Source organism: Canis lupus, chromosome 12, assembly GCF_003254725.2.
Source record: "Canis lupus dingo isolate Sandy chromosome 12, ASM325472v2, whole genome shotgun sequence".
NCBI classification, from domain to species: Eukaryota; Metazoa; Chordata; class Mammalia; order Carnivora; family Canidae; genus Canis; species Canis lupus.
This window is the reverse complement of record NC_064254.1, coordinates 35,733,050-35,754,329: the sequence shown is the minus strand read 5'-3', so window position 1 is coordinate 35,754,329 and position 21,280 is coordinate 35,733,050. Positions and strand designations below refer to the sequence as shown.

The 21,280-nt window shown below is 38.4% G+C and overlaps 1 protein-coding gene across 1 annotated transcript in view; it reads right to left on the bottom strand.

Annotated features, from left to right (window-relative positions):
* Window positions 1–5,712: 5,712 nt before the first annotated feature.
* MTO1 (mitochondrial tRNA translation optimization 1) overlaps window positions 5,713–21,280 on the bottom strand; it is a 32,589-nt gene continuing 17,021 nt past the window's right edge. The window contains exons 10-12 of the mRNA XM_025444471.3: window positions 17,343–17,461; window positions 13,682–13,842; window positions 5,713–11,806 (exon numbers count right to left, since the gene is read on the bottom strand). Of these exons, the coding sequence (XP_025300256.1) occupies window positions 11,705–11,806; window positions 13,682–13,842; window positions 17,343–17,461 (382 nt within the window). The 3' untranslated portion in view covers window positions 5,713–11,704. The remainder of the gene's footprint in view (window positions 11,807–13,681; window positions 13,843–17,342; window positions 17,462–21,280) is intronic.

Genomic DNA, 21,280 nt, shown 5'->3' with positions numbered 1-21,280 from the left:
TTTGGGCTCCCTGCTCAGTGAGAACCTGCTTCTCCCTCTCCCCCTGCTCATGCTCTCTCTCAAATAAATAAAAATAAAACAAGAAACAACACAAAAAACAACCTTGTGGGGCATCTGGATGGCTCAGTTGGTGGTCTGCCTTCCATTCAAGTATTGATCCGAGAGTCCTGGGACCGAGAGTCCTGGATCCGAGAGTCCTGGACCGAGTCCTGGATCCGAGAGTCCTGGGACCCTCATTGGGCTCCCTCTGCCTGTGCATTCGTGTTTGCTTGTTCTCATTCTCTTTCTCTCTCTCAAATCTTTAAAAAAAATATTTTTCGAGCAATTAGACTTATAGAAAAATTGCAAAGATAGGATAGAGGTCTTGTAAACCTCTCACCTAGTTTGTTTCCCCTAATGTTATCTTGCACTACCATAGTACATTTGTCAAAACTAAGAAACCAACATTGATATGTTACTATTAATTTCCAGGCTTTATTCAGATTTCATCAATTTTTCTTTTTTTTTTTTAAGATTTTATTTATTTATTCATGAGAATGCACAGAGAGGAGAGAGAGAGAGAGAGGCAGAGACGCAGGCAGAGGGAGAAGCAGGCTCCATGCACCGGGAGCCCGACATGGGATTTGATCCCGGGTCTCCAGGATCGCGCCCTGGGCCAAAGGCAGGAGCCAAACTGCTGCGCCACCCAGGGATCCCTCAATTTTTCAATTAATGGCCTTTTTCTGTTCCAGAGTCCAATCCCAGGCACCACTGTTTTGGTTACTTTTAAAAACTCATGTTGGGAGTTTACATTTATCTCTGCTGTATCTCCTCTTAAGCGAATTTTGAATCTGGAGCCTGCTATCTAGCATGTCAAATAAAAATGTGGACTTTGTGATATATACATCTGATATTTATAATTTTTACATTTCTGTAGTTACAAACTAGGTCCAGAAATAGACCTGAGGTTTTGCACTTAGACAACTGTTCTTTGATTATGATGATCCAGCCAATTGCAAATTCACCTAATATTTAATAATCCAGGTCCTGTTTCACCATTTTGATCACAAGATAATCACGGTGACAATTTTGGCAAATATTTGGTAAAAGCAAGGTAAAGTAGATAATGGCTTTAAACTTACTTTTCCCAAATAAATAAATAAATAAACTTACTTTTCCCTTTTTCAGCAGACAAAAATAATTTACTGTGCCACTTGCAGTTGGTTAATGTGGAAGTAAAATCTGTAATACGAATTTTTTTTTTTTTAAGATTTTATTTATTCATGAGAGACACAGGCAGAGGGAGAAGCAGGCTCCATGCAGGGAGCCCGATGCAGTACTTGAACTCAGAACTCCAGGGTCACTCCCTGAGCCAAAGGCAGACGCTCAACTACCGAGCCACCTAAGTGTCCCATGTACTAGGATTTCAAATTTTGGTCTTAACCAATCATGATTTACCTAAATAAGTTAGAGTTCTAGCTTCTTTCAAAATTTATATCCAGAAGTAATCAAAATAGCAACATACGCAGTTTGGGTATTCCCTTTAACACAATCTCTCTTAAGACACTAAGATGTAGGTTATTGCTTGCATAAAGCAGAATAGATTTGAAAATAAGATAAATCAAAAGTAGGTAGTTTCATTTATTCTAAAGAGAGTAATTGGCAGCAAAGATAAGACCGTGTGGTATGATCCTGCAAATGTTTCTAGAGGTTAAGTGATTTGGTTAAATTTTCAGTAAAATCATGTGATTAGGGGAATATTCTAGTTGGTTGTGTGATAAACTGTAGATTTGCCACGTAAGCAACTTGAGTTTTGAGTTCCAGGGCTGTCTGAGCCACCCAAACTGAGGAAGTGGTTCTCAGCCTTTTGACTAGGACACCTGCAACACTGTAAGCATTTAAGTGTAAGGGGTGCAGCTGTTTCATTGCAACAAAGGAAGGGTCTGACCCAGCCTTGACCTAAAGCCTTTCTCTTTATTGTCAATCCTTGATTGACCCTCTGGACATCTCTCTTGAGCTTCCTATGAGATTCCGTGTAGAGCTGGCAGCTCAGTAAACATGTAACAAATTTCAATAGGGTAGAGGTAACATTTTCTTGTAGCTAATTTTTTTTTTTAAGATTTTATTTATTTGGGCAGCCCCGGTGTTGCAGCGGTTTAGCGCCGCCTGCAGCCCAGGGCGTGATCCTGGAGACCTGGGATCGAGTCCCACGTCGGGCTCCCTGCATGGAGCCCGCTTCTCCCTCTGCCTGTGTCTCTGCCTCTCTCTCTCTCTGTCTATAAATAAATAAATAAAATCTTTTTTTAAAAGAGGAAAAAAGAGGGAAGGGAGGGGAGGAACAGAGGGGGAGAGAGAGAGCATCTCTAGCAGACTCCCTGCTGAGCCCAGAGCCTATGACCCTGAGATACTGACCTCAGCTAAAACCAAGAGCCAGACTCAACTGAATGAGCCACCCAGGGCCCCTGTAGCTAAATCTTTGTATTGAGGTTAGGGAATGCATCTCTTGGAACTCAATTTCTCATATTTTATATAACTGTGAATGTTTTCCTTCAAATCTCTGATGTCTGTCTCTGAAGTTTATTAAACTGCCCTCCTTCCCATCTTTAGATTGTTTTGTGTGAAGTTGGAAATATAGGAAAATTCAGTAAGTTTCCTTTTCATTGCTTGAAACATGGCATGAGTGCTGGTCTTGTATTACATACAATTAGAATGTTTCCTTTTAAATTTAGATAGTCGGGGCGCCTGGGTGGCTCCGTTAAGCATCTGATTCCTGGTTTCAGTTCAGATCATTGTTGGGTCGGCGGGATCAAGGGGGATCGGACCCTCTACCTTGTTGCCCTCACCTCAGAACTTTCCCACCACCAGGAGACCATCCTGAGGACCTGTCATTGGGGAGACAGGACCTATACAGGAAACCTGACCCGTACTTTACCCAGACCCCATATAAGGGCATGCACAGTTATCGCCCCATACCGATTCCACCAGTAATAAGCCCTAATACCTATCATTCCGTAGGACACACAGTCCCTTACCCCTCCCCCCTTAAAAAGCCCGCTTGCCCTCCCCTGCGCGCCACTTCCCCCGCCCATGACTTCCCCGCTCTCTCCCTCCCCTGCGGGCCTCTGAACCTCGCCCCAGAGCCCAGAGCCCGTCCTATTAAAAGCCTGTTTCGACCAACTTTTGCCCGGCCTATTTCATTTCACTACCGGATTAAACCTGACAATCATGATCTTGGGGTTGTGAAATCGAGCTCTTCACGGGGCTCTGCACTGGGCGAAGAGCCTGCTGGAGATTCTGTCTTTCCTTCTCCGTCTGCGCCTCCCTTCTGCCTCTCTCTCCTTTGATAAATAAATGATAGATAGATAGATGATAGATAGATATAGATAGATTTAGTCCATTTCTTATGTTTTTAATTTTGATGGCCATATTCTAAATAGTGTAGATCAACTCTGAAAGAGAATTCAAAGCGCAACCAACATAACTAAATTTGAATTATGAGGCACTGGATTTGAAAAATAGCCTACCAAACATGAGAAAAGTATTATTGTCTTCAATATATGAAGAGCATTTTAAATCTGCAGAGAATGCTGTTCAAAGTGAAAATCACATTCTAAATTCCCCTTTAGCCTCTCAACTTAGATAACACTGAGATTGAGTGCTCTAATGGTTCATTAAGCATAGCAACTCCATAAATGCTTAGCATGAAATAGGCTACAAAGGGTGGGAGTGGGAGGGAATTGAAGGTTAAGCTGAGAGAAAGATTGTTTAGCAGAGCCAGAGAAAGTTTTCATCCAGTGGAGGACTTCTGGTTCTTAGGAGGAAAAAAAAATCACTGAAAGTGGCAGAAAGGTACTGTGAAATCAGAATACCTGAGATCTATGCTCAACAGCAATTTGCTATTATACTTTAGTCACATCACCTAACCAGGCTACAGCATAGGGAGAGATCGGTAAATTTTCCATACTTTGAGAAATTCACACGTTAATCCTAATGTATTGGGGTTTTCCCATTAGGGAGTAGTGCTATTCAAACAGATTTTTTTTTTTTTTCAAACTTTTGTGACTAGGATCCACAGTAAGAAATTTATTTTCTATTGCAACACAGTATAACAGTATTTTTAAAAAACATTCTTTTGATCTTTTATTTATTCATGAAAGACACAGAAAGAGGCAGAGACATAAGCAGAAGGAGAAGCAGGCTCCCTGAAAGGAGCCCGATGTGGAACTGGATCTCAGGACCCTGGATCACGACCTGAGTCAAAGGCAGACACTCAACCACTGAGTCACCCAGGTGTCCCATAACACAGTATTTGATTGCATCTAAGATGTTTTCAGCTGGAAGTCACAATTGCTGTCAGTTTTTTTTAGAAACTACTGATTATGGAACATACAATTTAGAGGTGATAGAAGGAAAAAATAAGTTAAAATTGGTGAAATATAATTTGTATATGAAGTACTGAAACAAAAGTGTCAGAGAATAGTACTTTCATTACCTAAGACAAAAATTTTCATGACTTGCTAATGAATTGCAGCCAGCAGTTTGAGAAGATTTAGATAGGGGTCAGTGACAGTCAAAATGAGGTTCTAGATCAAAATAAATGCATCCTTTCCCTAGGGCATAAGAGCATAGGCTGTCAACCTATACTTATCCAGAGATCCAGACATTCAAGGATGCCCAAAGCTTTTGCTTTTTTTTAAAAAAAGATTTTATTTTACTTATTTATTTACTTTTTTTGAGAAAGAGCCAGCACAGGCAGGCAGAACAGCAGGCTCCCCATTGAGCAGGAAGCCTCAATCATGCAGGCAGGACCCTGCATCATGACCTGAGCCAAAGGCAGACACTTAACTGACTGAGCCACCCAGGTGCCCCTCAAAGTTTACATTTGAAAAAAATGTGGTCTTGACCACAAATATAACCCACCATCCATTAGAAGGTGGAATGGCTTTCCTTTAGACTTGAATTTTTAAATAGAGCACAAGTTCAGTTTTCGGCACAACTGAACCACTCTAGTATTTAAATCAACAGTACAGGGGGATCCCTGGGTGGCTCAGTGGTTTAGCCCCTGCCTTCAGCTCAGGGCGTGATCCTGGAGACCCAGGATCGAGTCCCACCTTGGGCTCCCTGCATGGATCCTGCTTCTCCCTCTGCCTGTGTCTCTGCCTCTCTCTTTCTCTCTCTCTCTCTCTGTGTCTCTCATGAATGAATAAATAAAATCTTTAAAAAACAAGTTTAAAAAAATAAATCAACAGTACATATTATTTATATTCTACATCCTTGAGCTGGCACACACTGTAAAACTAATTGCAATCTAGTTTCTGCCAAAAGTGGCTAAGATGATATTTATGGAGGCAACCCAGTGGTTCCCATAGTTGGCTGGGCATTGGAATAACCTATAAAGCTTGTTAAACATAGATATCAAGACCAATTGAATCAGAATTGCTTATGTTATGGCTTGGCCTCCTACTTTTACAAGCTCTGTTGTGAATTTTTATTTTTAAGGTTTTACTTATTAGCGAGAGAGTGTGCCCAAGTCGGGGGAGGGGCAGAGGAAGAGGGGAAGCAGACTCCTCCCTGAGTAAAGGACCCCAACTTGGGGCTCCATTCCAGGACCCTAGGATCATGACCTGAGCTGACGGCACTTAATTGACTGAGTCACCCAGGTGCCCTCTGTTGCAAATTCTGATTATCAACCAGGTTTAAGAATCCTTGCTCAAAGGTTTGCCAATCATGTACTCCTTTAGAGGTTTTTATTTTTTAGTAACAGCTTTACGATACAAGTCATATATTATAAAATTCATCCTTTTAAAGTATACAACTCAGTGGTTCAGTGGTCTTTAGTATCTTCATAGAATTGTGCAACCATCATCACAGTCTAATTTCAGAACATTTACATCACCTTATAAAAGAGGTACCCTTTTTAAGGGCAAAGAAATCACCCCAGGAGATTCCTTTTACAATTTGTTGAGTCAATGTGCACACAAGTCTCAGGCCTACACCAAGCACTGGGGGAACTGCAATGACCAAGACTGGCTTAAATTAATGAAAATTTAGCTCCTGGGACTGTGAAGGAAAGAGTGAACAAAATCATGGTTCTTTTGGCAAGGGCAATGGACAAGACAGGGTTTTAGGAAGACGGTCCGGCAGTGTTTATCAAGGCAAATCAGTTAATATCTCCAAGTCTTGTGTCCTTTGTGTCCAGAACAGGGACAACTTTATCACGGGTTAAGGGCAACAAAGCACTCCCTATCTGACACATAGTAAACATTATTAGGTACTAGCTCCTTTTATTTTTTTATAAAATCACTAGCAAAAGCATTCTTTCTCTAAGGGATCATGCGACACTTTTAGATTTTTTTTTTTTTTTTTTTTATTCCTTAGAGAGAGAGAGAGAGAGAGAGAGAGAGATTGAGAGGCAGAGACACAGGCAGAGAGAGAAGCAGCTTCCATGTAGGGAGCCTGACGTGGGACTTGATCCTGCTGGCTCTCCAGGATCATGCCCTAGGCTGAAGGTGGCACTAAACCGCTGAGCCACCTGGGCTGCCCCTACTTTTAGATCTTAGTAATAGGAAAACGTTTTCTCTTGGTCCCTTTGATGAGACAGAACTATGCCACTAACAGGTAGCTCAGAGTTGGAATTTAGCATTTAAGTGTGATCTGCTTTTTCCTCAGCTGATCATTAATTTTCTTCTCTTTGAAATGTCTCAAGTATATTTTTAGAAATAAGAAGATAAATTATCAGTAAGTTTTAGAGCTGATATACATACACAAATTCATTTAGCTTTTTACAAACATTGTAAAATATACACCACAAAAATTCATGATCTTAACCATTAAGTATACAGTGGCATTAAGTACATTCACATTGTTGTGCAACCATTACCATCCTCCTCCAGAACTCCATCTTGAAAAAACAAGCTTTGTACTCATTGAAGAATAACTCCACATTCCTCCCTCCCCCCAACCACCATTATCCTTTGTCTCTAGGATAATGTGACCACCCTAGGCACCACAAAAAAATGGAATCCTAGAATACTGTGCCTTTTTGAATGTCCTCTAAGTTCATCTGTGTCAGAATTTCTTTTTAAGGCTGAAAAGTATTATACTGTATTTATTTTTTTTAATTTTTTATTTATTTATGATAGTCACAGAGAGAGAGAGAGAGAGAGAGAGAGAGAGGCAGAGACACAGGCAGAGGGAGAAGCAGGCTCCATGCACCAGGAGCCCGATGTGGGGCTCGATCCCGGGTCTCCAGGATCGCGCCCTAGGCCAAAGGCAGGCGCCAAACCGCTGCGCCACCCAGGGATCCCTATACTGTATTTACATATTCATTTTATCTATCCCATGCATCTGTTGATGGACACTTAGGTTGCTTCCACCTTTTAGCTACTGTGAATAATGCTACTATGAACATGACCCTTGAATAGGGTCTTTAAGGCTCTGCTTTCAGTTCTTCTGGGTATATACCTAGGAGTGGAATTGCTGGATCATACAGTAATTCTTTTAATTTTGGTGGAGGTAGTTGTCATACTGTCCCAGTTTCTCCACAGGTTTGCCAACACTAGTTTTGTTTATCTGATAATATCCATCCTGATAGGTGTGAGATGGCATCTCATTGTGGTTTTGATTGGCATTTTTTTGAAGGACTAGTAATGCTAAGCATCTTTTCATGTAGGTATTGGCCAGTTATATATCTTATGAGAGAAATATCTATTCAAGCCCTTTGACATTTTTAATTGGGTTGTTTGGGGTTTTTTGTTGATGCTGTTGTTGAGTTGTAGGAGTCTTTTATCTATTCTAGATATTAACCTGTTATTAGATACATGATTTTTTTCTTCCTTCCTGTGGGTTGCCTTTTCACTCTGTTGTGTCCTTCACCTAGCTCTTACATTAGGAAATACTAAAAATCTGTTTCATAAATAAAGCCGCAGGTGGCTCAGTGGTTTAGCGCCAGCCACCTTCAGCCCAGGGTGTGACCCTGGAGACTTGGGATCGAGTCCCACGTCAGGCTCCCTGCATGGAGCCTGCTTCTCCCGCTGCCTGTGTTTCTGCCTCTCTCTGTGTGTCTCTTGTGAATAAGTAAATAAAATCTTAAAAAAAAAATAAAGTGAATATCATAAAAATAAACCTCAATTTCATATTAGGATCAGGAAAAACAGATAGTACAGGAAGATAGGAAGTGAGGCTGAAGAGAATATGAAGACAGAAGAGTTATGGAGACAATGGCAAGCACAAAAGTATATAGTTCTTAATATTTGTCATACTTTTATCACATTTAATTATTCACTTAAGTTCTAGTTTTGTCATTTGTTGCCTTTAGTAATATTAATTCATTCAAAAAGCATGTCCCGAGTGTCTACAACTATGGCACTGCAAGCATTCAAGAGGTTTATATTTTTTTAAGAGGTTATGGTAAGACAAATATTAAAAACTAAGGTGAAAAAAAAAAGGTGGAATAAAGTGCAATAATAGAAGTATTGTAAAGAGGGAGCCTAAGAGGAACAGGTTATTTTTATTGTGCGCCCTCCAGTATCAGCAGCATTGCCAGATCAGAATGATCTAGTCTCTACTGGTGACTTCCTAGTATTGCACACCACTTCTGGACAGGGCATTCTTCTAGGAGTTCAAATTTCTGAGTGAAAAAGCCATGGCTATTCCGATCTAGGTTAAAATTGAAAGATGACCAAATATTTTTAAAAACAATAAAATTCAAACTCTGGCTATAGGAGGTAACTTCACAATTCAGGGTCATAATGGCTTAATTTAGCATAGATTCCTATCTTCATTCTCCCTCCTTCTCTCCCTTGAACCAATGATTTTACAAATGCTTCCTGTTACTTAGAGTTTCCTCTTTTTTATTTTGGTTTTCCTGTTGAAATGAATTTTAGTTCCTAGCTTTTCTATCACGCAGTGTGGTCTGTGATGGGTAGAGGAAATCACAAGTGTGGCCAACTTCTCTTGGAGGCTGACTATTGTCATTGTTGGTGAGATTTCTAGCAAGTACATTTTTAGCTGATTTTTCCCTAGATCATTGTGGTCTATAGCATTTCTGGCCAACAGCACCAGTAGATGAGTAAGCGGTTTTGGAACACTCTTTTAAGGTAATTTTATAAAAGTCAACACATTTTATTTATTTATTTTTAAGTTAACACATTTTAAATTATAAAGATCCTAAACCAAATGGTAGAACCTAAAACAAATGCTTCCCATCAAACATTTTTCAGTGAGACAGTTACTATTATTATGGAATCACACTGTAAAATTTATATTTACTATGTATAGTGTCATTAGGTCCAAATTACAGCTATCAAGAACCTTCTAGGGTCACCTGGGTGGCTCAGTTAAGTGTCTGCCTTGGGCTCGGGTCATGATCCCAGGGTCCTGGGATAGAGCCCCACATTGGGCTCCTTGCTCCTTGGGAAGTCTGCTTCTCCCTCTGCTTGCTGCTCCCCCTGCTTGTACTCTCTCTGTCAAATAAATAAAATCTAAAACAACAACAATAACAAAAACCTTTCAAAGCATTTAAGAGCTATTTCCTCAAAATAAGTTTTTGTTATATTCCATTTACTAAGCACCCCAAAAGCACGACTGCTTTTACTTCTGTATTTAACCAGAGTTTTAGAACAGTGATTTCCCTTCTGGTGCTAAACAGGTGGTGCAAAATGGCCTTTTTAAAATGTAATATAGTATTGTCATCAATATTGCATCTGTAGTAAGAATTCTGTCCAGGAATAGCCATAACTAAAGTAAAAGTTACCACTTTCTTGAAATTACTAAATCATAAAAAGAATTCATCATTGTTAAATGATCCAGCATTACAAATACTTTTTTTTTTTTTTAAGATTTTATTTATTTATTCATGATAGTCACAGAGAGAGAGAGAGAGGCAGAGACACAGGCAGAGCGAGAAGCAGGCTCCATGCAGGGAGGCCGATGTGGAACTCAATCCCAGGACTCCAGGATCACACCCTGGGTGGAAGGCAGGCACTAAACCGCTGAGCCACCCAGAGACCCCTACAAATACTTTTTCCTTGTTACTGGTATTGACTGCTTTAATGGAAAGACTAGTATTATATGAAACAAATCCATGAAAACTGAGCTACATCCAAGTAGCCACAACTGATTATAGCAACAAGATACTTGGCTGCCTCACACCCATAATCAGCCTTACCACATAGATCTGTAGCCTGAGTGACTTCAGGGCCCTTGGTACTGTCTTAAATATCTGCATTGGCCTGAAGCTGACGTCGGAGCTTCTCCTCTGATACCAGAGATCTGAGCTGGCATTTCCAGGGACAAGCAAGGCTCTCTGGCTCACTTGCCTGTATTCATCCTCTAGTCTATACAGAAAGGCTGAGGTATTTGAGGCAGCCAGCCAGAGTTGTCCAGGTGGTGACAAGAGAGAATCAAAGTACTGAAGAAGAAGAGGAGTGCCAGCACCTTTTTCAGTTTTTCTGTTACTTCTGACTTAAAAACAGGGAAATACTAGTCACCAGTTACTATGGATTTGTCTTTAGTGTTAAGAAATCATGGACTTAACAGTTTCATAAGAAATTACTGTATGATATAAAATAACTACCTTTATTCTCCCTTAACCAGGTTGCCCAAACATTTTCCATATTGTGGACCAAAGAAAGGTATGATAATTTCCAATCTATTTTACAGATTTTCATTAATGTTCAAAGATGATTACTGGTGAGGGGAAAAAAAGATAATTACTGGTGAGGATTTCCTGCAAGAGTACAGGAATCTTAGAAGTCAACTTTCACCCTACATACTACATTTTTTTTTTAAAGATTTATTTATTTATGATAGACATAGAGAGAGAGAGAGAGGCAGAGACACAGGAGGAGGGAGAAGCAGGCTCCATGCCGGGAGCCCGACATGGGACTTGATCCCGGGACTCCAGGATTGCGCCCTGGGCCAAAGGCAGGCGCCAAACGGCTGAGCCACCCAGGGATCCCCTACATACTACATTCTAATGCTGGAAATCAGCTGAATGATTCCAGGTGATTTAGTATAGTTTAAAATTTGTAACCCCAAGGATTTGAGAGCTTTGAATTTGCCTCATTAACCAAGCAAAAGACTATAAACTTTCAAAACAGGTTGGAACATAAGACTTTCACCTTTTTTTTTTTTTTTTTTTTTTTTTATGATAGTCACACATTGAGAGAGAGAGAGGCAGAGACACAGGCAGAGAGAGAAGCAGGCTCCATGCACCGGGAGCCCGATGTGGAATTCGATCCCGGGTCTCCAGGATCGCGCCCTGGGCCAAAGGCAGGCGCTAAACCGCTGCGCCACCCAGGGATCCCAGACTTTCACTTTGATAACATTTAATGGACAAGGTCTTTATAAGTAGGCAAATCTATAAACTGAGATGTTTTTTCAGGTTTAGTTTTAAGTCCACCATTATTTCTCTGATGAATACTGCAGTTATATTAATAGGTTCTCTGTGTCAGAGCACCTAAGAGAAAGAGTATAAATGTAGACTTTATAACTTTTTTCAGATACATAAAAAAGCACAGTTATAATCTCTGCCCTCTTTATAAATTAGTGACAAACCCATAATAACCTAATAAATTTATTATTTTAACAGATGCTAAATATAAATACTTTCTATATCCTATCTATACTCTTGTACTACTTAGAAGTCTTCTATGAATAAAAGCTATAACTGTCTCTCTTCAAGTTTATGTGTATCACATAAGCATTGATCAGTTTTGGGCAATTAATTTATAGCCATCTGTTTTTGCTGAGTGGTCTTCACAAATCGGAGCAGATTGATGATGGCAGCAGGTGTCACTCCAGGTATACGACTAGCAGCCCCAATCTAAGAATTAAAACCGTAAGAGGAACATAAGTGAGCTATGTCAAATCAAATCTATTTTGCTCTTTATAACAATCTGTATATAATAGTTTATAAAATATTCTCAAAATGTTATCTTAATGTATCTTCAAAATAATTATAAAGTAGATAAAGAGAATGTAAAAAAAGATAAAGAGAATGTAATAATTAATACCTTATTTATAAATAAGGCTCAGAGAGGTTAAAGCAACTTGTTAAAGATCACATAACTAACAGATGATAGACTACCTATTTTTCTTTTCATCAAACTAATGTAACCTGCTCAGCAATGTCTTGGGCAGTGCTCTATAATCTCATGAATACTTCTGTGGTGTATTTTGTGTGTGTGTGTGTGTGGTGTATTTATACAGTGAAATGTATGAATATTCACTTTAAGTGGTATGAAGACTAAATAATCTTTTTTTAAATATTTTATTTTTTATTTATTCATGAGACACACACACAGAGAGGCAGAGACATAGGCAGAGGGAGATGCAGGCTCCCCACAAGGAGCCCAATGTGGGACTCAATCCTGGACCCCAGGATCATGCCCTGAGCTGAAAGCAGATGCTCAACCACTGAGCTACCCAGGCATCTCAAGACTAAATAATCTTAGGTCAGGTCAGGTTTGCTACCAAAGGAGTCTATAACAAACACTTGTCAGAGCTTTTTGTATTCTAGAATTGTAGCTATTGAGTACCTGAAACAGCTAGTATGACTGAAGAGTTGAATTCGGAGTTTTGTTTGATTTTAATTAATATAAATGGTCACATTTAGCTATCATATTGTGCAGTGCAGCCTATGACTATCCATAAAAACATAAATGAACAGCATATACAGAGTTATAAAATATAAGTCCTATAAGCTTAGTTTCCATGATGATTATCACTAAGAGCATCATGTTTATATTGATGGAATCACTTCTCCCTTTAAAAATAATTTTTTTGGGGATCCCTGGGTGGCTCAGCGGTTTAGAGCCTGCCTTCGGCCCAGGGTGTGATCTGGAGTCCCAGGTTCGAGTCCCACATTGGGTTCCCTGCATGGAGCCTGTTTCTCCCTCTGCCTGTGTCTCTGCCTCTCTCTCTCTCTCTCTCTCTCTCTGTGTCTCTCATGAATAAATAAATAAATAAAATCTTAAAAAAAAAACACTCTTTTTTTTCAGTTTTTTTTACAGGTTATTTTTTTGTTAAGTGCCTTTTACCGTATGAATCACCACTAAAAAAAAGCCACTGCTCATTAAACTACGATACACCATCCATTTTTAAGATACAACTCAGTTGCATAAATATTAAATGTGCATCTCAGAATCAATAAATATAGCCTGTCTTTAAATATTTGTTATTAAAAGTCCAATACTATATATTATAAAATAAAAATTTTAATTTGTTTACAGATACTTACAGAGACACACACACACACACACACTTAGACTGAAGCATGGGGTTCAGGACCTTTTTTTGGTTCCCTTCTTCCTCCTAACAGCTTCTAAGCCAACACTATGGAACTCCTAGGGAGGGATCCAAGTGGTGATTTGAAAACTACTCACATGTATTAACCTAATGTGTTTTCTTTTTTATCATGTATTATACTGGTTTGTTTGCACTGATGGTTTAGCATATAGTAGGAACTAGAGAATAATTTTAATCAACTCAATTCTTCTAGTTATTTATTTAGACTAAGTTTTTTGGTCTCTCAAAAACAAACCATCTGTCATACAAAGAGATATAAGAAAATACAAGGTTAGATTTTTTATGATGAAACAAAACATTAATTATGTGATCACTATAAATCAAAGTTTAAAAAATTAAAGCACTGGCTCTTTATTTATAACCCTCTCCTTTCCACTGCCTGGTTTCTTACCGTTTCTGGGCGAATGAAATGTAGCTTCTCTCGAACTTCATAAGACAAAGACACATCTCTGAGGGTTAAATAATCTAGGTCTTTTGGCAGTTGGAGAGCTTCATCCTGCTGAACTTCCTTTATTTGTTGTTGCTGATGGAACAACACTGATTCATAAGTGGCTGGTGAACAGAATTAATTAATTATTAATTAATTATGTTATGATACTCAGATGATATTAACAACTTGTGTTTTATAGTTTTTACTTACAAAAACTTCTGTATACGTTATCACTTTCAACACTTTTCCCAGCACCATGAAATAAGTGGCGTAAGTGTTCCCTTTTGTAGATGAGAAAATTGAAGCTAAATGAGGGCATATCTTGCACACCAACTGCAGCATTCCATCTGATAGTTTACTGCATGTCCTTTCATTTCAAAAATCTGGAAAATTGGGGTGCCTGGGTGGCTCAGCAGGTTAAGTGTCTCAGGTTCTGGGATGAAGCCCCAAATCAGACTCCCTGCTTGGTGGGGAGTCTGTTCTCTCTCTCTCCCCCTGCCATTCTCCCTGCTTGTGTTCTCTCACTCTCCCTCTCTGTCAAGTAAATAAATAAAATCTTAAAAAAAATAAAACCTGGAAAATTAAAAGGCTCCTTGCTGGCTCAGGCAGTAAAGCATGGGGCTCTTGATCTTAGGGTTGTAAGTTCAAGCCCCATGCTCATTGTAGAGATTACTTAGAAATTTTAAAAATCTGGAAAATTAGAAGATACTGCTTTTCCTCTCAGTACAAATTTTTCCCTCTCAGTGCTAACCCTCAATAGGCTGTGAGTTTGAATTTTAGGTCCTAAAGATAAGCTGTTTCTTTAAGAAAATGGTTTTCAGAATCATGTCCATTATAAAGCTATAATTTTTAATTAAAAATGGAGTTTTTTAGATGTAACAATTTAAATATTTTAAGGCTTTATTCAAGTGAAGTTAGAAGGATAATTTAGCAATTATTTTGTATAGCATTCTCTTCTTAGAAAAATAAACTCAAAACCTGTTTTAAAATCTAAATTGAGGGGTGCCTGAGTGGCTTAATTGGTTAAGCATCTGCCTTCAGCTCACGTTATGATCCCAGAGTCCTGGGATGGAGCCCCACATCGGGCTACCTGCTCAGCCGGGAGTCTGCTTCTCTTGCTGCCTGGCGCTCCATGTGCTTTTGCTCTATATCTCTCTGTGTCAAATAAATAAATAAAATATTTAAAAAATCAAATCAGATCAAGTCTAAATTGAGGTAGTCAATCTGTCCTGTTCAAGAAAGCCAGTCTTCCCTAAAGGTTTTGGTAATATCTGCTTCAGTTACTTGACTAGCAGTTAGAAAATCTCAGCTCTGGGCCTGGCTCTACCCTCTGAGTATGGGCCCATCATTATCCTTCTGGGCCTTAGCTTCTTACCTTTTTCTTTCTTTCCTTCATTCCTTCGTTCCTTCTTTTCTCTTTCTTTTTTAAAGTAGGTTTCATGCCAGCATGCAGCCCAATGTGGGGCTTGAACTCACAACCCTGAGATCAAGATCTGAACTGAAATCAAGAGTCAGACACTTAACTGACTGAGCCACCCGGGTGCCCCATATCTAGAAATTGTAAGGGCTAACCCAGATGACTTATGATGGTCTTCATGGCAACAAAAGATAGTTGTTAAGTACACAGGCCTTGCTGTCAGACAAGCTAAGTTCAAATCCCAGCTCTGCCGCCCACCAATTTTGTGATCTTAGGCAAGTTACCACTTAATGTAAAATTAAGACAATAAGGCTAAGACCCATTCTTCACAGGACAGTTCTAAATGTCAAACAAAATACTGCATGTAAAGGGCTTAATACAAATTGTAATATGACAAATTAGCACAAAAAACTGTAATATAATTGTATGACTCATAAATAGACCCTATAGAAGTTCATGGGATACAAATGAGAGATAATATATATGTTAAAGGTATATTTATTTAAACTTTCAAATATATATATATACACACATATACATATATATCAAAACAGAGATAATACAAAGAAGAATCCGAAGTTGATTTCTGCCATCAAGAAACTTCCTCCCTGGTGGGGGTGGGAGGCATATAGTGGTTTGACAGTCAATGATATATTTTAACCTAATGTTTCTTTTAAGCCATGGATATAAATTAGAGTCTATATATGCCAGAGTCTTTTTTTTTTTTTTTTTTTATGCCAGAGTCTTTAAAAAAACAAGGCAAAATAGTAGCTACTCTGTGCTTGAAGTTAGGGTTTTCTATGAACAAGTTAAATTATTCTGGATTATTCTAACACAAATCTGGTGATTTATGGATCAAAGTAAATTGCAAACCAAGTTTAAAATATAGAATTTAGGGGCACCTGGCTGGTTCAGTTGGAAGAACATGTGACTCTTGATCTCAGGGTTATGAGCTCAAGACCCACAGTGGGGTGTAGAGATGACTTAAATAAACTTTATATATATATATAAAATATAGAATTTAATCACCTGTTCTCAGGTGATAACAGCCTGAATGTTCAATAAAGTAATTTTTACTCAATAGAGAAATCATGATGTTGAAATAAAAGGTCAACATTATTTCTTAGACATTAGTGTAAGTGTAGTGTCTGGTCATTCAGAATAATGATTCTAGAGTTTTGGTGAGTTTCCCTTTGTTGCTGGACTTTTGGTAACTTGCATGGTGGGATGATAGGTAGCACTTGGGTCATCTGTATGTACAGCCAAAGCATAGCAAAGCGGTAGATCTCTATGGAGCTAAAAGAAACTGCCATTGCTAGAGGAAATGTAGCATTCTTACCACTTTGGCTGATCTCCAAGGAATTTAAAGTTATTTCATATTTGAATAGTACATCATTATCCAACTTCTCCTACCCTTCTTTCCAGCTCTTTCTATTCCCTTTTTCTCCAAATAATCTGCCACCTCAGGAAAAAACAGCTATCAAGATGCAGAAGGTGATATTATTCTCAGTATTTTTATGTCTGAAATTTTTCATAATGAAAAACTTGAAAAAATACAGTACAACTACAAAGTCATCTATAGCTTTAATGGTCAGTTCACTGTTGGAAAGTATGAGAGCATGATATATGTTATAATGTATAGGGGCAGGCTCTGATTTCTTTGCCTGATTCAAAGTAAGTATTTGTTAGTAGAGTACTCCAGTATATTATCAAAGCCAAAGACAGTATTATTTTTCTCATTGTTAGAACACCAGATGGGGAAGATGTAAAAGGAAGTTTAAGGAAAAAAAAAGTTTTGTTTTTGGCTTTTTTGGGTTATTTTTGGTAAACCTTATAGCATTTCCCAAACTTGAGATGTGCTCACAAACTACCCAGGGATCTTGTTAAAATGCAGATGCTAAAAAAAATAAAAATAAAAATAAAATAAAATGCAGATGCTTACTCAGTCTGAGGTAGACTGTGAGATTCCATATTTCTAACAAGTTCTGTGTGTTGCAATGCTGCTTGCCTGGGAACTCTACTGTAAGTAGCATAGAGCCTAAGACTATGCTGGTTCCATGGTAATGATGGCTCCTCTTAACATAGCACTCTTTCTTTTTTTTTTTTTTCATAGCACTCTTTCTTAATGAATCTGCTGTCCATTCATAATTTGCACAAATGGAAAAGCGAACATATAGGCATGTTAAGTAAAAAATTATCTTCTACCTTCTATTTTCAGTCTTTCAGCTAGCTCTCTACTTTCAACATACTTCTTCAAGGGCTCTGGAACAGCCTTGGCTAACAACTTCATGTCTACTTCCTCATACTTCAGAACATCTAGAGCTCTGCAAATACACAAAAGTTTCATTAGCACAGAGGTCCAAAAAACAAAACGAAAGATAGGGGTCCATATGATATAAGCCCAATCAAAAATAACATTCCTGGGGCACCTGGGTGGCTTAGTGGTTGTCTGCCTTTGGCTCAGGTCGTGATCCTGGGGTACTGGGATCAAGTCCCATATCGGGCTCCCTCTGGGGAGCCTGCCTCTCCCTCTTCCTATGTCTCTGCCTCTGTGTGTGTGTGTCTCTCATGAATAAATACATAAAATCTTAAAAAAAAAAAAAAAGAACTTGATTCCTTGGAAATAATGCCAAATCTCAGAATTTTTTTTTAAAGATTTATTTATTTATTTATGATAGGCATAGAGAGAAAGAGAGGCAGAGATTCAGAAGGAGGGAGAAGCAGGCTCCATGCCGGGAGCCTGACATGGGACTCGATTCCAGGACTCCAGGATTGCGCCCTGGGCCAAAGGCAGGCACCAAACCGCTGAGCCACCCAGGGATCCCCGCCAAATCTCAGAATACTAATATCAAAAGATACTCCTAATTCTTTCCAAGCACAGTCAGCAAAGCAGTAGATATACAACACAATAGAACCTCAATAAGACTAGTATGTAGCTCTCCCCAACTCCTTTCCTTTATCATGAGAAATAGGTTTTGGTAAAGGTTGCATTACTATAATCCTTTTTTCTTCCCTTTCTTGTAAGGATAAAATATCCTCTGATAACAAGGGTCTGATTGAATTCCCTGAGAATTTACTTCTAAGTCATGGTAAGCCCTATGTCCTGTGAAGGAGTCATCCTCTTGCTTGCTCAAAACCAGCTAAAGATCTCTTTCTTTCTTTTGCAGAACTTCCCAAGTAAGAACAAGGGGCCCCTGTAAGTATGTTTTAAAGTCTCTTCAAAACAAACTGATGAAAATGATGGTCAAACGCTTTTCTAAAAAGTAAGGGATCCTAAGTATTCTTCTAGTTGGATATTTTCTAACTTAGTATTATCTCCATTTCAATTTTGACTGATTGGAAACTTTAGGCAGCTAATTCTCAGTTCTACTTCTACTACTCTGGTTAGACTAAGGCTTCCTGGGCCAAAGCAAAGAGAGAGGAGAACAATCAATATATGCAGCTAATAAAGACAATTGCTGAAATTCTCAGGCAACTTACATGGCTCACCAAGAGAACATGCCTCAGTAAATGCTGACAGATCAGATAAGATTTGTAATAACTTGATTCATTGACATTTGTTAAGAAAGATCCAACAAGAGAGAGAAACTTCCGGTATGTTTCATCTCCAGAAGTTCTAGTGCTCCTTTGGCCAGTTTAATCCTTTCATACTGATCTCAGATTCCTTCTTGATATCTGACACCCCCACCTTCTAGCCCTTCCCAAAGGTGAAGTGAACTTGACCAGTTGTTGCTCTGTTAATTATAACTGACTTCATTTACATTTGGCTTTTTTGGTTATAATTCATTTAAAAAGTTATTGGCAGGCTAACGAAAAGTGGTACATAAGGAGTTCCATTGTTGCCAAGACCTTTGTACAACTTAGTTGAACTATGGTACTGCCCTTGGCTCACCTCATTCTTGTGGTCCCAACTATGAAATATTCTGCAGTTTCCTTCTCATTTTGTTTGGTTCTCACGAGACTCACCGATCTGTACAATTTCCTCACATTTACTGCCTTAGTTTACTAAATTTGATATTTTCTTTCTTTCTTTTTTTTTTTGTTTTTTGTTTTTGATATTTTCTCTAATAGATTAACGTTTCTGATAAATTCTGTCCATCCCAAATAAAATTAATTATCAAGTCAACAGAAAGTCAGATCTGTCCATCCAGGAGTGCCAGGTCTTCCCAGGTCTCCCAACCACCTTCTTTACTGTTTATTACCATAGTCATGCATTATCACCCTTTGCAGATGATTGGCTTATTTTTTCCTCAGACCACTGCTCTGAGAATGTACAGAAATTCTGGGCAGTTCTGCTGTGCTCCAAGAGACAAATTAGGTCAATTAATTACAGAGGCCTCATCTCATAAGCTACAGTGAAACCATATAACCCTAAGCTCCAAAAGGGAAATGGCTGGGTTGTCTTTTAAACTACAGAACTTACTGGAACCATCTAATGATTAACCAAAAAAAGCATTATCTTGGAATCTATGACTTCAAAGAAAAGTGCTTGACCATCCAACTTAAAATTAAAAAAATAATACTTTATTTATAAGCCTTGGAACTGTTCTTAGATCCAAACTTCAAGACTTGCTTTGAATTGAGCTTAAGCCTCAGAGTTCAGAGCTCAGGCACAGAGAGGACAAGTTAGTATACCTCAACAGAACATAAGAGACAATCTAACACATCAGTGTATTTCCCTCTAATCCGGACAGGAAATGTGTGTGCAGTTACTTGTATATCTCTTCTGTTAAAATGCCTGTTCAAAGTCTGGTTCAACTTGTGAGTGCTTAGCACAGAGCTTGGCATGTACACTATAAGTGCAATAAATGTATTTTGACCAATCTTCTACCTTTCTAGCTTTATATATCTAGGCATTGATAACGTGAGTTTATTTAGGGAGACTAAATGCTAGACTGTAAATATTCTGCTGAAATCAAATATGGTTTCTCCTGAAGAGAAAGATATTTGAATTATTAAAAAAAGCATTTGGCTAAATTGTTATTTTTTTAGTCACCTTAATAAAATGGCTACTCTTGTGATTTGGTAAAAAACCTGATAGCCTTTCATTTATATTTTTATTCATCAATTAACATTTTAGACTGTGTTAAAAACTTACCCTACTAGCAATGTTACCTCACTATATATTAGTCACATTTAATACAATACAAATTTTAGTTATAAGAATTTGAAATAGTAAAAAAAAAATTTGAAATAGTACAATATCTGTCAAAACAAAGGATGACATTATAAATTCTTTGCACAAAGTCTGAAATAATCTGAACCTTCCTAAATTTAAGCAAATACTGGAATACTGAGTGGATTATAAACGATGTTTATACTACTGTCATCTCCCAGTGCCACTTAGCTGGTAAACATATCCAGTGTCCTCATTTATCAATCGGGCTGTCAATCTCGTGAATAAGATTCCCTGGTTTGGGTGACTACAATGCAGGTTCTTTAACACTTACTTTTACTATAATTAAAAATCTGCTTAATGTCTTCTAACAGTAGAGTCAGTGTTTTGGGAAATTCCTGTGAAAATGAAAACTTGGGGGGTTGCCGGGGTCGCTCAGCAGTTGAGCATCTATGCCTTTGGCTCAGGGCGTGATCCTGGAGTCCCAGGATCGAGTCCCACATTGGGCTCCCTGCATGGAGCCTGCTTCTCCCTCTCCCTATATCTCTGCCTCTCTCTCTCTCTTTGTGTCTCTCATGAATAAATAAAATAAGAAAAGATTAGAGATAAGGGGATCCCTGGGTGGCGCAGTGGTTTAGCGCCTGCTTTTGGCCCAGGGCGCGATCCTGGAGACCCGGGATCGAATCCCATGTCGGGCTCCCAGTGCATGGAGCCTGCTTCTCCCTCTGCCTGTGTCTCTGCCTCTCTCTCTCTCTCTCTCTGTGTGACTATCATAAATAAATAAAAATAAAAAAAATAAAAATAAAAAAAAAAGAAAAGATTAGAGATAATAAAAAGCAGCATTAAAATAGGTATGCCTTTAAGTCTACAAAATCCCTCACAAGAAAAACAGGGTTAAAAAAAAGGAAAAATAAAACAGAAAAATATATTGGAGACATAATTGCAAGATCAACACCACCATATTTGCTTCTAAGTTACAATAATTTTTTAAATTTAAAAAAATGTTTTTAAAGATTTTATTTATTTA